The sequence below is a fragment of the Cinclus cinclus genome, chromosome 15 (genome assembly GCF_963662255.1).
Source record: "Cinclus cinclus chromosome 15, bCinCin1.1, whole genome shotgun sequence".
In the NCBI taxonomy this organism is placed as follows: domain Eukaryota; kingdom Metazoa; phylum Chordata; class Aves; order Passeriformes; family Cinclidae; genus Cinclus; species Cinclus cinclus.
The window spans coordinates 831,198-845,377 of NC_085060.1; the positions used below are offsets into that span (position 1 = coordinate 831,198).

Sequence of the window (14,180 nt, forward strand, 5' to 3'; positions counted from 1 at the left end):
CCCAGGTGTGGAGGGAGGTAGCAGCAGGTGACAGCCACCAAACTTTTCCTCTGGCCTGTACCCATCCCGGCAGGGCGCTCACAAACCTCCCCTGTGTCAGCCTTGGTTCTGCAGTGGGAGGAAAGGGTGCCCAAATCACCTGTGGGTGTCCTGGGTGAGCGACTCCTCACTGTCTGAATCTCCCCACATGGGGAATTGCACGGAGTGGGGATAAAACCCCAAATCTGAGCAGCTCAGTTGCCTTTGCTTTTTGGAGAGGGGGATGGGAGAGATGAGATCTAGCTTGAAGAGCCAAAGTAAGTTGTCTTTGCTTTTCCCTGCTCCTCAAGGTCAGCCTAGCTAATGAAAATCAATCTTTCCTCTGCCTCTCTCTGCTGCATGAGCAGATTCTACCTGTGGCCCCATCACCTAGTTGAAAGCGGCGGCCGCCCCGTCCTGCCGAGCGTGAGCAATGCCAGAGGGAGCTTCTTTTCCTTTCTTTTCCTTTCTTTTATTTTCCTTTCTTTTCCTTTCTTTTCCTTTCTTTTCCTTTCTTTTCCTCCTGGAACGGCATCTTCCTGAGGTCCCGGGTGCAATCCGTGTCACGGAGGGATGGATCACTGCTGTGATCGGCCCTCTGTGTCCCGGGGAAGCTGGCTGTGCATGGAAGCACGGATCCCACATGGAAGTGCCTGGCTCTGGCATGCAGTGAGTGATGTCCGTGCTCTGGGCTCTCCTGGGCAGCTCCGTGTGCAGGTGCTGGAGTGGGAGTTTTGTGTCTCCCTCACTCCCAGGGCGTGGAGCTGTCCCCTGGCTCCCCGTGCCCGCTGGTCCCTCTCCTCTGCCCCACCAGGGCTCTCCCTGGTGAGGTTTGGCAGATGAGGGTTTGGAAATGGAGCTGCTGCCGTGGGGTCGAGCTTGGCAGGAAGGGGATGGCGGCACGTGGAGTCCTTGCTGCCCCATCCCACAGCCCTCAGCACGTTCCTGAGGCTCTGCTGCCACCCAGGAAGTGCCATGTCCTGGAAACAATGGCAAAGGGCATGGCAGGGTGGTGTGAGGGGCCACCACATAGGGCATCCCTCGTGCCCATACCAGGTTTGAAGGGAAACCTGCCCTTCCCAATGCTTCTGATGGGGGCAAATTGGCTCCTGGGCTGTGGATGTGGAGTGGGATGCTGCATCCTCCAGGACCTGAGGTCTGTGGGATAGTTCTGTCCTTGGCCAAACGTGGGGATCATCAGTTGCAATTTCATCCCTGGAAGTGTTGAAAAAAAATGTGGATGTGGCACTTGAGGACATGGTGAACGTGGTGGTGGTGGTGCTGGATTGATGTGGAGTGCTTGATCTCAGAGGGCTTTTCCAACCTTAACGATTCTGTGATTTTAATTTGTCCCTGCTGCTGCCTTGGGTTAACTGTGTTCAGAGTGCCCATCCCAGTGCTCCCAGTGTGTGCAGGGAATGGGAACAGGAGGCTGCTCAGAGTGTACAGAGAGCCCCTGCTCTGAGGAGACGCCGCTCCCAGCTCTGGATCAGTCACTGCTTCCCATTTCTCCTCCTCTGGACAGGGCCAGCACGTGTCCCTGGGGAAGGAGAAGGAGGCGCTGGCGAGGGGGGGGAAATCCTCTGGAAGGACACGAGAGGCTCAAAAGCACAGAGAGGCTGTTCCCACCGGGGTCGAGGGGCAGATCCGACAGCCCTTCACTTGGGATGTGGCCAGCCTAAGTATTCCCAGGCACAGAAGTGCTGCGGGTCTGGCTGTTGGAAATCCTTTCATTTGGAATTCTCCAGCCAGCCTTTGTGTCCTGCTTGTCTCCAGTGGAAGGTGTCCCGGCCCACGGCAGGGGGCTGGAATTAGACGAGCCCTAAGGTCCCTTCCATCCCGAAGCGGTCTGTGATTCAGCGATTTGGAGGGATGGATCACCTAACAGGGATATTTTTTCTCTTCCTGCCCCATCCTTTAGGATTTTTAGATGCGCCCTGATGCCTCAGGGTCTCCTGGCTCCCGGAAATGCAGCTCTCTTCCAGCGTGGCTGAACTCAGCTGTGACGACGCCATGGACCCCCCCGCCGAGGACTTCCAGCAGGTCCTGTCCATCGACCAAATCCGCTCCATCCGTGCCAGCAACAACTACGTGGAGAGACCGGCGGCGCGCTTCCAGCAAACCCGCTCCAACCCCTCTGCGTCGCAGCCCCCGCACAAGCACGAGTGCTCCCAGGACCGCCTGGCCTCTTCCACCTTGCAGGACCCTCACCACGGCCAGCAGCAGCAGATGCCGCCTCTGCAGCCGCACCTGAGCCACTCGAGCACGGCCAGCTCGGTGTCGCAGAGCACCGCGGCCTCGGAGCAGCGCCTGCTGGGCTCCCTGACTCCGTCGCACTCCGGGCACTCTCTGGTGAGGACGCAGCCCCGGCCGGGCGAGCTGAAGGCCGAGGAGTGTGGCGGGAAAGGCGCGGAGCAGGCGGCGGCGCACGGGCACGTGCTGCTGTGCGAGGCGTGCGGGCGGTGCCGCTGCCCTCGATGCACGGCCGCGCGCAGCCTGCCCTCCTGCTGGCTCTGCAACCAGCGCTGCCTCTGCTCCGCCGAGAGCCTCCTCGACTACGGGACCTGCCTCTGCTGCGTCAAGGGGCTCTTCTACCACTGCTCCACCGACGACGAGGACACCTGCGCCGACGACCCCTGCTCCTGCGGGCCGGGCTCCTGCTGCGCCCGCTGGGCTGCCATGAGCGTCCTGTCCCTCCTCCTGCCCTGCCTCTGCTGCTACTTCCCCACCCTGGGGTGCCTCAAACTTTGCCAGAGGGGCTATGACGGTCTGAAACGCCCCGGCTGCCGCTGCCAGAGCCACACCAACACGGTCTGCAGGAAGATCTCCTCGGCCAGCGGCACGCCCTTCCCCAAAACCCTGGACAAGCCGGTATGACCCTCCCGAGGAGGAAAAGCGGGTTTGCTCCTCTTCCTCCCCATCCTCCTCTTCCTCTTCTCTCCTCCATCCCCTCCTCCCTCGGCTCCCTCTGCTCTGCAGTGCCCTCCCCTCCCCACCATCACTTTCTGGGATTGAGACGGGTGTGCCCGGGGTGCCCCAGGCTTTGGGACAGCCTGGCTGGGTGGCCGGGAGAGCTGGCACCGAGCTGGCACCGAGCTGGGGGGTACTGGGGGTTTTGCACATGCAGGAGAGGGACGGGAGAGGCAGAGCGAGCTGAGGGTGCCCTCCCTGGCTGTGTCCCACGAGGAAAGGTGGCTCAGAGGGTCCCTGGGGCTCTGCCCCCATGGCAGGGGTGCCTGAGGACCCTCAGGACTCTGCTCTCTGTGGTTTCAGGAGCTGCCCCACAGTGTGGTCCTTGTCCGTGGGGGAGGAGACAGGTCAGTGCATGCCTGTGCCAGAACCCCTCCAGAGCCAGACCTCCTCCTCCTCCCACTCCTTCTCCTTCTCCAGCACTTTCTGTGGGTGGCCTTTCTCCTCCCAGGTGGCCACAGATCCCTTTCCCCAAGGAGGGGTCTCACCAATGGCAGTGGCTTCCCTCCAGGCTTGGGCACCACTGGGAGAAGCGAGCGAGCTCCAAAATGAGGTGGCACCGTGTTTTTCTGTCTCAAAGAGGAAGAGAAGGTGTGGGAAGCTCTAGAAACCTTCTGGCAGGGGAAGGAGCTATGGGAGGCAGCCCAGCCCACTCGCTCCTGCCCGACTGCAGCAAAGGAAAGGTCCCCTCTGGGATTTGGCTGACAACAAGGAGCTGCTTGGAAATTGCCATTCATTTCTCCAGGCCTTGGAGGGCTGCCTGAGGTGGGAGCTGCTGCCTGGCTCCATCCCACCCCCCAGCAGATGCCACAGGCACCACGCTCGAACCCCGATCTGGTACCTTCCACCAGCACTGAATTCACTTTAAAAAAACACGTGGCAAAGCCAAGTGTGAGCAGCCAGCGCTCCGCTCCGGGGACTCCCCACGGGGGCTTCTGCCAGGGCTGCAGGACACGGAGAGAGGAGGACACGGAGAGCAGGAGGGGATGTGGAACCTGGAGACCCCGACCTTTCCTCCCTGCCGAGTTTCCTTTGAGTCCTCACCTCGCTGAGGGGGTTCTGCCACCCGTGGACAGCCAAGATTGGGGCTGGAGGCAGAGCAGATGGACACTGCAGTCCGGGGCAGGGCTCTGCCTTTCCTCGCTGGGATGATGATGACTATAACCCTAGCTGGTCACTGTGCCTGGGGGGCTCCTGCTGGTCCTGGGCTCAGCCCCATCTCTGTGCAGTGCCAGCTCCTGGTTGTGACCCCGCTGGCATCACTTTGGGGGAGTTTGGAGCCGGGGTGGTGTCCAGGAGGTCGGCTGTGCCTGCCTGTGTCCCTTCCCAGGTGTGTGAGCACTGGGAGGAGGGAATGGTGCCCCTGGAGGAATATATGCAACACATCCCTCTGCTTCTCCAAGACCCAGCTCCCTCCCAGCCGCCTCTTCCTGTAGAGTCCTGTGGATCTATTTTTGTAGATATAAATATAACGTTAGGATGGGTAGCTCTATTACTAATCATATTCATGATACTGCTGTGAACGGTGCCAGGTACAAGGTTTGGCTTCCTGGTGCACTTGCACATGCTGAAAAAGATTATTTCCAGTTGGTTTATCTCTAATTCCAGTCCCTTGGTTCCCAGGTTGTCAGGAGAGGGGGAAATGGGATTTTCGGGGGGTCTGCCCTGCAGGGAGGGTGGGGTTCAGTGCTGTCTGAGAGGCGAGGATCTCACTTTGGGACTCCTCTTTCCTTCCTTCCTTCTTTCCTTCTTTCCTTCTTTCCTTCTTTCCTTCTTTCCTTCCTTCCTTCCTTCCTTCCTTCCTTCCTTCCTTCCTTCCTTCCTTCCTTCCTTCCTTCCTTCCTTCCTTCCTTCCTTCCTTCCTTCCTTCCTTCCACCCATCCACCCATCCACCCATCCACCCATCCATGCACTTTCTAAAAATCCTGGTGGATCCAAGCTCCCTCTGTTGCAGGGAAAAGTGGTTCAGGGGAGTGATTCATCCCACTTGGATCTTTATTCATGAAATCCTGTGCTGGCTGTGCCTGGCTCCCCTGACTCAAATGGCACCCAAACATGGAGGTTCCATGGGGAAGGGGGGATGGATCCCTTCCCTGCTGGGAGGTTTGAACTGGACAATGTTATGGACATGAGTGAAACCCTGGTTTCACCCTGAGGGGGGCTGTGGGAAGGTCTGTGGGTGTCTCAGGATGATGCTCTGGGATGCAGAGGGATCTCCTGGCTTTAGGAAAGGACAGAGCCCCACCTGTTCATGGTCCATCCCTGAGGCCAGCCTGGGCTCTGGGATCATTTGGATTTTAAGGCCATGACCTTCTCAGAGGATGCCCTGTAGGTGTGTGACCCCCTCCAAGATCACTCCTGTGGCAGCAAATATGAAATGCATTGCAAATGCATTTATCCTTATGCCAATAATTGCTTGGGTCCCTGCTTCCAAGTGATGCTGCGGGGAGACACTTCCTCCAGGAGTCTCCTTCCTTTGGAAGGCTCAGTTCACTCTTCTACTGGTGCTGATTAAACTCCTTCTTCATAAAACCAGAGAGCATTTTTAGGGAGAAAAGGTCTCTTTTCCCCTGTGGGTTGGAGGAGCTGTCTCCCTTGAATGAGAATGTGAAACAGTTCATTGAAACTTTTTAAAGAAAACTAATGAACAGAATTTTCCAACTTGCTCTACTTTGATTTTTTTTCCTCCTCCTTTTTGAACGGATCCCACTTGTAAATTTAGTTACCACCTCTGTATCTTTGCAATTCATTGCTTCCTCTCCTGATGGTGGAATGACTCAACATGTGAAGCTTCATCATTTTCACGGCCTCCCAAGTCATGGGAGAGCGGGGTGACCTCCCCCAGGTGCGGGAGCTGGGGGATGAGGAGAAGGCTGCCCATGGATCAGCTTCCCAGAGCCAGCTCTCCACCACAGCTACCTCCAGGAATTTTGGGGAGCCTCCAGCTGCTGGGGTTTTTCTGGGTCAGTGCAGAAGCTCCTTTCCTAGCAGGGAATGGTGCCACAGCCTGAGGAGCACGGCCAGGGCTCTGGGATGTCTCCTCTCCACAAAATGACAAATCTGGGAGATACATTTCGTGGAATGCTGGACGTGCAGAAGGGGACGGGGTTAAAAGCTGTGGAGATGGTTTAGTGGTGGCTCAGCAGCGCTGGGTTAACGTTTGGACTCAGTGGTCTCACAGGGCTTTTCCAGCAGGAATGACTCCATGGTTGCAGGGAAGAGGAGAGGATGAGGAGCTGGCCCCCAGAGCTGTGGGACCAGAGCTGGGCTTTGTTCTCACCCAAAGCCACTTCCAGGACCTGTGGGGGCTGGACAAGTTCAGCCTGTTGGCTTTTCCTCTGCTCAGAGGGGCAGGTGGCTTCACCTGGAATTCCTCTGGAATTCCTGCTTCCCGCTCCATCTGGGGGCTCTCAACAGGCAGGAGAGGTTGGGAAGAACCAGGAGCTCCCCAAGCACCCAAAGCTCCAGTTCACCGAGCTCATCCATGGTGGGGGAGGCTCTGGGCAGCCTCAGATTCTTTCCCTGAGCTTTTTCCAACCTCCCCCGAGCAGATCCATCCTGCTCCATCCCCAGCTCGGCTGCCAGGCTGTTGGGTTTGCCTGCAGAGAGGGCAAAACCCCGGCTCTGCCCGGGGCTGGGAGCCCCTTTCCTGCCCCAACCTCCGTGAGTCAGATCCCATCTGCTGGGGTGTTTGTCTGCAGCTGTCTGTCCTGGCACTTGGGGTTTCTGTCTGTCCTAACGTGTCTTTTTTGGTTTCCTTTTGGGAGCGTCACATGTGGCTCTCCCACAGGGATGGATCCATGGTGCGAGGGAGCATTCCTGGGCTGGTGCCTTTCCTTTGCCTGGGAAATTGCCACTGGAAGAGCGGAAATGCAGGGCTGGGGGGCACTTTGAGGCAGGGATAGAAATTTGGGTGCCAAAGGAGCAGGAGGCAGGAGCTGCTGAGCAGGACCTGAGCTCCCCTGCTCTGCTCCCCACCCAGAGCCTCCTTTTCCCACCCAGGAGTCCAAAGCTCCATCCATGAAAGAACCTCGGATGTTTTTGCTTCCTTCAAGACTCCGTTGGTCCCACTCCCTTTTTCCCTGCTGGAAAATCATTCTGAGCTCTGGTGGGGAGAGGTTGTGGGGTGCAGGCTGGAGTGTCCCTCCCATCCCATCCCCATCCCCATCCCCATCCCATTCCCAATCCCATCCCACCCCCACCACTCCTGGTGGAAGGGCCAAAGAGCTCCTTGGGCTGCTGTCCACTCACCCTTGAGAAACACCAGTGCCTCCAAGAACAGGGGGAAGCTCTTTGGGACTCACAGGTCCCCCTAAAAATCCCACTGAGTTCACTTCTGCCCATCCCAGGGGTGAGCCCAAATGGAGGGAGGACTAAAAGGTGCCAAAGCCAGGAATCAGAGATTAGGAAGAGCTCTGAGGTGTGGTAGAGAGGGATGGGCTGGGGTTGAGGGGAGCTGCTGTGGGATTAGCCCAGGAAAGGACCCTCTGTGCCCTAAACTCCCGTGCCCAGCACCGCTGCTGTCACTCTCTCCTGGGCTGTTCCAAGGCTGGAGAGAGCTGGGAGCTCTCAGACTCTGGAAGGCCAAGTGTTTGTGATAGGGATGTGATAAGAGCTGATCTCCACCCCACAGCTCACTCTTGGCCTTTAACAGGATCCAGTTCAGGCTTGGCTCCCCCAAGGAGCCCATGGGATGCCCACTGAGCCAGGTGGCCCCAACCACCCTGAGCTGGGACCTGGAGGGCTCAGTTTGCTTTGGGTATTTCCCTGTGAGCAGCAGGATCTCCTGCAAGCCCTCCTGGAGTCACACAGGGACTGAGACTGGGATCTGCTCCCCTGCTTGGGGTGCAGAAGTTTTCCCTGAAGACACAATCCTGACATTTCCTGGAGGGGTTTTGGATGGATGGGGAGGGGTCACAGCCCTCGGGGGCAACAGGAATGTGTGAGGGAGGCTCTGGGTCCCTCTCCTGCTGTGCCAAAGGGTTTTGTCATGAGCAGGAGCCATCCCACCCCAGAACAGGGTGAGGAGAGGAGAGGAGAGGAGAGGAGAGGAGAGGAGAGGAGAGGAGAGGAGAGGAGAGGAGAGGAGAGGAGAGGAGAGGAGAGGAGAGGAGAGGAGAGGAGAGGAGAGGAGAGGAGAGGAGAGGAGAGGAGAGGAGAGAAGGTCCCACAGCCTCTGTGCCAAGCTCACCCCAAGTCCCAAGCCTTGCCCCTTTCTCCCTTTCCAGCGGGATGCTCTCTTGGCAGCAGCTCCACATCCTCCTCCTCCTCTTCCTCTTCCTCCCCTGGTGTCCTCAGCACAAAGCTCTCCTCGGAAGATCCCCCTGGGCTCCACAGGACAGCCCCAGGATCCCCGGGCTCCCATCCCGAGTTTCTGGGTACAAAACCCTTCTGTACATCCTGTAAAGGTCCCTGCCTGGCTCTCTCTGTTCCGGTTCCTTTCTGTAAGGTATAATATATGTTTATAACCTGATGGCTGTTTTTTTTTTCTTTTTGGACAATACTCTTGTACCTTTTAAGGGGAAAAAAACCCCAAAAAACCACAAAGTATTTATTTGAAAAGTTTATTTTAAAGATAAGAAGAAAAACCCTATTTATTTTATTTTACTGCACCCTCTTCTGTTTGGTTTTCTTCTCTTGCAAAGCTGATAACTGTTACAGAACCACTGCTGAGGTGAAAGAAGTGATTCTATGGGTGGCTTCACAAGCCCACTTAGAGCAACTATTCAATAAAAATATATATTAATTTTGAATGTGGTCTCGTTCTTGCCTCCTTGGTGTCTGGGGCATGGCTCAGGATGGTTGGGCAGGGACTGAGAACTGGGGAGATTTTCCATGAGGTCTCCCTGGGAGTCTTTTGAGGCTCAAACCTCCAAAATTCAGTGTGGACTTCCCTGCTGCTGCTGTCCCAGATCCCTGAGGAAGGGCTGGCTCAGGTGGCAAAGGGCAGGAGCGAAGAGGGGGGATCTGAGGTAAGAAATTCCCGAGTTCTTGGGGGCTTTCAGTCACCCCAGAGATCCCAAAGCCTCTCCCGCTGCCAGAGGAGAGGGCAGCAGCCACGGGGCCACGGGTGGGAGCTGCAGCTGCTGAAGGCACCTCGGGGGTGGCTTTAGCCCAAACCAGGGGGAATTCGGGTCACACCCCAGCAGCTCCTGGGCCAGGCTGCAGCCTCTGCTCCCTGTGCATGTCCCAGAGCTGTGAATCCCAAAACCTGCCTGTCCAGAGCCCGGGCATCCTCATCCTCATTCTCATCCTCATCCTCAGGGGCTCTCTGCTCACCCAGAGCTCTTCTCCCACACAGCTGGTGGAGTTTTATCCCAGCATCTCCAGAATCGAGGTGCTTGCACTCAGATTTGGTGGCTGATCAATCAGATAAGGGGGGTTAGTGGCACCCCCTTATTCCTCTTCCATTTCTCGGCTCCGGTGTCTCCCCCCTGGCTTAGGCTGGACCCTTTTCCTCTCTCTGCAAGTCCTTCCTTTCCTGGGAGGGTTTCCCCAGGCCAGATTTGTGCTGAGGAGCCTTCCCAGCCCCTGTGCTGAGTTAAAGCCGCCCATTCTCCACGTGTCCCACCACAGCCCCCCTTCCCAGGCTGCCTCCCTGTCCTTCCCTGGCTGTGGTATCGGGGCCTGCCTTCCAAAATCGGTCCCAGTGCCTCATCCCAAGCATCCAGGATGTGCCCGAGGGCTCTGGAGCACAGATGTGACTCCAATCCCTGCTGTGACTCACTCTTCCCCTGCTTTTCAAACAAAAGATGGCTCCGGGCCATTTGTCACCCATTGGCTCCTTTCGGTGCCAAAGTTTCTCTCTTTTGGACACGGCCAAGCACTTTCATTCCCAGATGTGCAGCTTTCTGTTAACTGTGTTAGAGCCCCGTTGGTGCCTGCAGTGCCAACTTCCCCAGCCTTCCCTGTCCTCCTGCCCCCAAATCCTGGCATCTCTGGGCCTCTCTCCTGTGGAAGGAGCTGAACATGAGACAGTGACCTGCAGGCCATGGTAATCTGAAAAGAGATGCTAATTGCTCACTTGAACACTTTCCTTCTGTGTGAAGGAAGTCATAATGGTCCCAGGAACGACAAAAAAACCTGCAAAAATGTGTTTTTTTCCCCCTAAGACTGGGGTGATCCTTCGAACTGCACAGTCATTTTCTGTTCTGCATCTGTGTGAGGATGAGGAGGGACTCCTCAGGCTCGAGCGCCCCATGGCACCTTTCCCAGGTGAGCTGGGGCTCCGAGCCACCCGGAGGGTCTATTCTGGAATAAAACCCAGCTGTTCTTGGCTGCCAGAGGCTGTTCAGAGCAGAAATGTCCTGTCCTGCCCTGTCCCAGGAGCGAGCTCAGCTCCATGAAACCCTGCTCAGACACAGACATTGATTCCCAGAAGTGCATTTCTACCTTCCACTGTTCCATTTCCATTTCCATTTCCATTTCCATTTCCATTTCCATTTTTATTTACCATTTCCATTCCCATTCCCATTCCCATTCCCATTCCCATTCCCATTTCTATTTCCCATTCCCATTTCCATTTCCATTTCCACCTTCTCGGTGCTGAAATCTTCCCTTGCCCAGAGCCAGGCCAAGCTCAGCTCCCCTTGAGGATGGCCAGGTGAGATCCGTGCCTTCTGCAGCATCCCTGGCAGCCCGGGCCGGTGCCTGGCAGGCTCAGGAGAGCCAGGGAAGGTGTTTGCAGTCAGAGCTTGGCTGTCTAGACAGGAGAGAGAGAGAGAGGAGCCCTGGGAAGGAGCCGTTCATCTCTTCCTGAGATGGTTAAATAGGTCAGGGATGACTCATGCCCTGCAAGTGCCGATTGCTCCGAGCTGACTACAAAGGGGGAAGGAGCTCTTGCGGTCCCCCCTGAGCCAAACACCCCGAGGGGAGCGGATCCGAGACTGGCTCCTGCATGTTCCCTGGTCCAGCAGGGAATTCATCCTCCCGGGGCATCCTCAGTGCTGCTTCCTCGGTGATGCTGCTGAGGAGATGGAGGGTGAATTCAACACGGGTGGGTTTTCGGCTGGTGCTGCGGGTGATGGCTGCAGGAATCTGGGGGTGCGGAGCTGGATGGGTCCAGTCCAGCTCCCTGCTGTCACCCTGGGCTGCAGGGACCGTGGGACAGAGGTTCAGGGTGGAGGGATTGGCACACACAAACCCCTCCCTGCTCTGGGTAGGGCTGAGGGCGCCTCTGCTCTCACACCTCACAGAGCCAAGGCTGCTCTGGGCACAGACGAGACGCCATTCTCACATTGCCCCAGCACTGCTCAGAGCTGCTCAGTGAGGTTGAGGAACCCCTGGAGGCATCACAAGGTTGAGGGGGGCAGCTCTGAGGGCATCCGGGAGCCTTTGGAATGTCCCTGACAAGGAGTGACCCCCTCCAAAGGGTGACCTGTGCTGGGATTGCAGCCCCGGGGATGTGGGGATCTGCTCCCTGCTCAAAGGAGGGTCTCCAGGACCCCGGTGTGTACAAAAAGCACAATTTACACCCCCCAAAACCCCAAAACTCCTGTGGGTTTCATCACTGCCCGGGTATCACAGATCCACACTCTGGCCCTGCAAAACATCACGAGATCGGCTTAAAAAATCAAGATGCAGCTCACAGCAGATTCTTGTTTTTCGCTGCTGCCTTTGGAGGCTGACTGAGTCATGCTCACAAGTCTCCTTTGCCAGACTCCAGGGCTGGCACTGCTGGGGCCGTGGGGCCGGGGGGCTCAGGGACAGCCCCTGGCAAGCACCAGCTGGGCACCAAACGGCCAAGGATCCCAAACTGGGGGTGCAGCCCAGCAGCCAGCAGGGATGGGAGGTCTCTGGCTCGTTTTAGCCTGGTCACTGCAGGCTCCTTCCTCCGACCACCTCGCTCTGGCCCCGGTGGTCACCGATGCTCGGGAGCAGGGGGCTGAGGGTCACCCTGGGGTGATGACCAAGAACCAGCCCCTGCACCAGCAGCTGCAGGACACTGCAAAGCTCTCCACTGCTGTCTGAATTTGGAATGTTTTCCCCTGGCTGGAGACCCCCTCACTGGGCTGTTCCCTGTTCTCCTCCCTCTCCGTGTCCCACTCCTGGGATGTGCCAGAGGTTCGGGATATTTCCTCAAGGCACATCTAGAACAAAACTGTATTCCTGATGTGGAACTCCAAATCCTCCTGGGGAGCTTCTAAAGGATTTATTTCCTGTACCCGCTTCCCCTGTGCCTTGCTGCTCTCTGTGAGGACATTTGCATGGAACAGTAAGATCTCAGTCTTTTGATGTGCAATTATCATCTGCAGAAATGACTAATCAATTAAGGACAGTCACTCCCAGGCTTTCTATTTATTTCTTTCTCATTGAAACCAGAGCAAATGTGTCCTTTTTTTTTTTTTCACGGGGAAATATTTTTTTTTTCCAGACATGGCTGCTGAAAACTTCCCAATGGATCTGGAAATGACATCATGCCCTCCTTGGTCCCCACTGCTGTCACTGTCAGCTCTGAGCTGCAAGTCCCTGTCACCAGCCCTGCCAGCTCAGCGGTGCCAGCAGGAACAGGGACACTCCAGGAATGGCTCAGATCAAGCTTGGAGAGCAGCTCAGGCAGGTAAAAAGGGCCCAAAGTGAAAGCAAGAGTGAAGACATTCCACCTTAAAGGTGGTGAACCCTGAGGGGAGAGAGGGACTCTCAAAAAACAAGGAGAACGTCTTTAAGCTGCCAGAGGAAGGAAGTGGGAAGGAATTCTTTCCTTTGGGAGTGCTGGGGCCCTGGCACAGGGTGCCCAGGGAAGCTGTGGCTGCCCCTGGATCCCTGGCAGTGCTCCAGGCTGGAGCAGTGGAAGGCGTCCCTGGCCATGGCAGGGGTGGAATGAGATGCTGTTCAAGCTCCCTTCCAACCCAGCCCATTCCATGGCTCTGTGATGGCCCCAACCTTCAGCAGCTCAGGGGCCAAATGGCCTTGAGAGCAATGAGCCAGGGGACGAGGTGGTTCAGGTCCTTGTCACCTGCATGTGAGGACAGCCAGACGCACCTGGGAAGGGTCAGGGGCTGGGCTGTGCCGGCACCGTGAGGAGCAGAAGCAATCTCCCACCCCGACACGTCTGTGCTCTGCCTGCCCGCTGCTCCCAGAGCCTCTGGGTGACCCTGGGCAGTGTCACAGGGCTGGGGGTGGCCCCGAGGCTGAGCTGGAGCTGTTTTGTAACATCCTTCCCTGGGGACAGATCACACCACACCCCAGAACGCCTCCGGAGAGGCTCGGAGGTGACCAAATGAATTGACACCAGGCAATTCTCACAGGAGCTCCGGAGACAAAGTAATTGAAAATAAATGAAGGAGCATGACACCTGGCTGGCAGATCAGTTATCTATAGCGTGCTTTTCCTGAAATAACCACCTCCCCAACTCCACCCACCCAGGCAAAACCAAGGAGATGCTCACCTAAAATAGGCCACTCCAGCAGGGACCTGGAGGCCCCTTTATTTTTAATGGAAGCTGCCAGAAGGGTTAATTGGATGGTGCATGGCAGTGCCCTCTGCCTGGGGATCGCCCGCCCTTGCCACCAGCAGCAGCAGAGCTGAGGATGAGGTGCCCCATCGCTCCTGTCCTTGGGCAACACTTGGGGCACGGCTCCAAGAGGGGTTTTCCTGCTTCTCCAGCCCCAGACAGGTCAGGGTGTGCTGCTCTCACCCCACAGGTTTTGGGTCATTAGGATCTGGGCTGAGTCATCAGCACATCTACGTTCAGAAATGCCCCAAAATTCCTCTAAGAGGGTCCTGCAGAAGCCACTGACCCCAAACTGCAAGGATTGTTCAAAAGTGGTTTTGTTCCTGAAGGGACCGAGCTCCTGCAGAGCCTGCTCTGGGCAGTCCCTGCCCCTGTGGAGAGGTGGAAGCAAAGAGAAAGGAGCTGGTGGGAGGACTGGTGTGGACAGCCCTGGGCTCAAACCCATCCAGAGGAGCCCAAACTGCAGCAGATCCCGGATCACCCTCTGGCCTTTCCTGCTGGGCCAGGGTCACACCTTCCCCTGCAGACCTGCCCAAGGGTCAGGAATCGTCCTGGAATCGTGGAATCACAGGATATCCACAAGGATTGAACTCCAGGCCCTGCACAGACTCCCCAGAAATTCCACCACAATCTCTGAGGGCTCCTGGAGCTCTGGCAGCTCCAGGGCAGGGACCATTCCCTGAGTCAGGAGCTTGGAAGGGATTTGGCTGATGGGCTCGGAGCCCAGGAGCCCAGGCAA

The 14,180-nt window shown here is 57.0% G+C and overlaps 1 protein-coding gene across 1 annotated transcript; it reads left to right on the plus strand.

The window, feature by feature from the left end:
* The first annotated feature begins 1,986 nt into the window (after positions 1-1,986).
* On the plus strand, positions 1,987-2,895 carry SPRY3 (sprouty RTK signaling antagonist 3). The gene has a single exon (XM_062503137.1). The coding sequence runs from the start codon at positions 1,987-1,989 to the stop codon at positions 2,893-2,895; it is 909 nt and encodes a 302-aa protein (XP_062359121.1).
* The last annotated feature ends 11,285 nt before the right edge of the window (positions 2,896-14,180 follow it).

Bases quoted from the DNA above. Each gene is read 5' to 3' on its own strand.
- SPRY3 (XM_062503137.1), top strand. From the start codon at position 1,987: ATGCAGCTCTCTTCCAGCGTGGCTGAACTCAGCTGTGACGACGCCATG.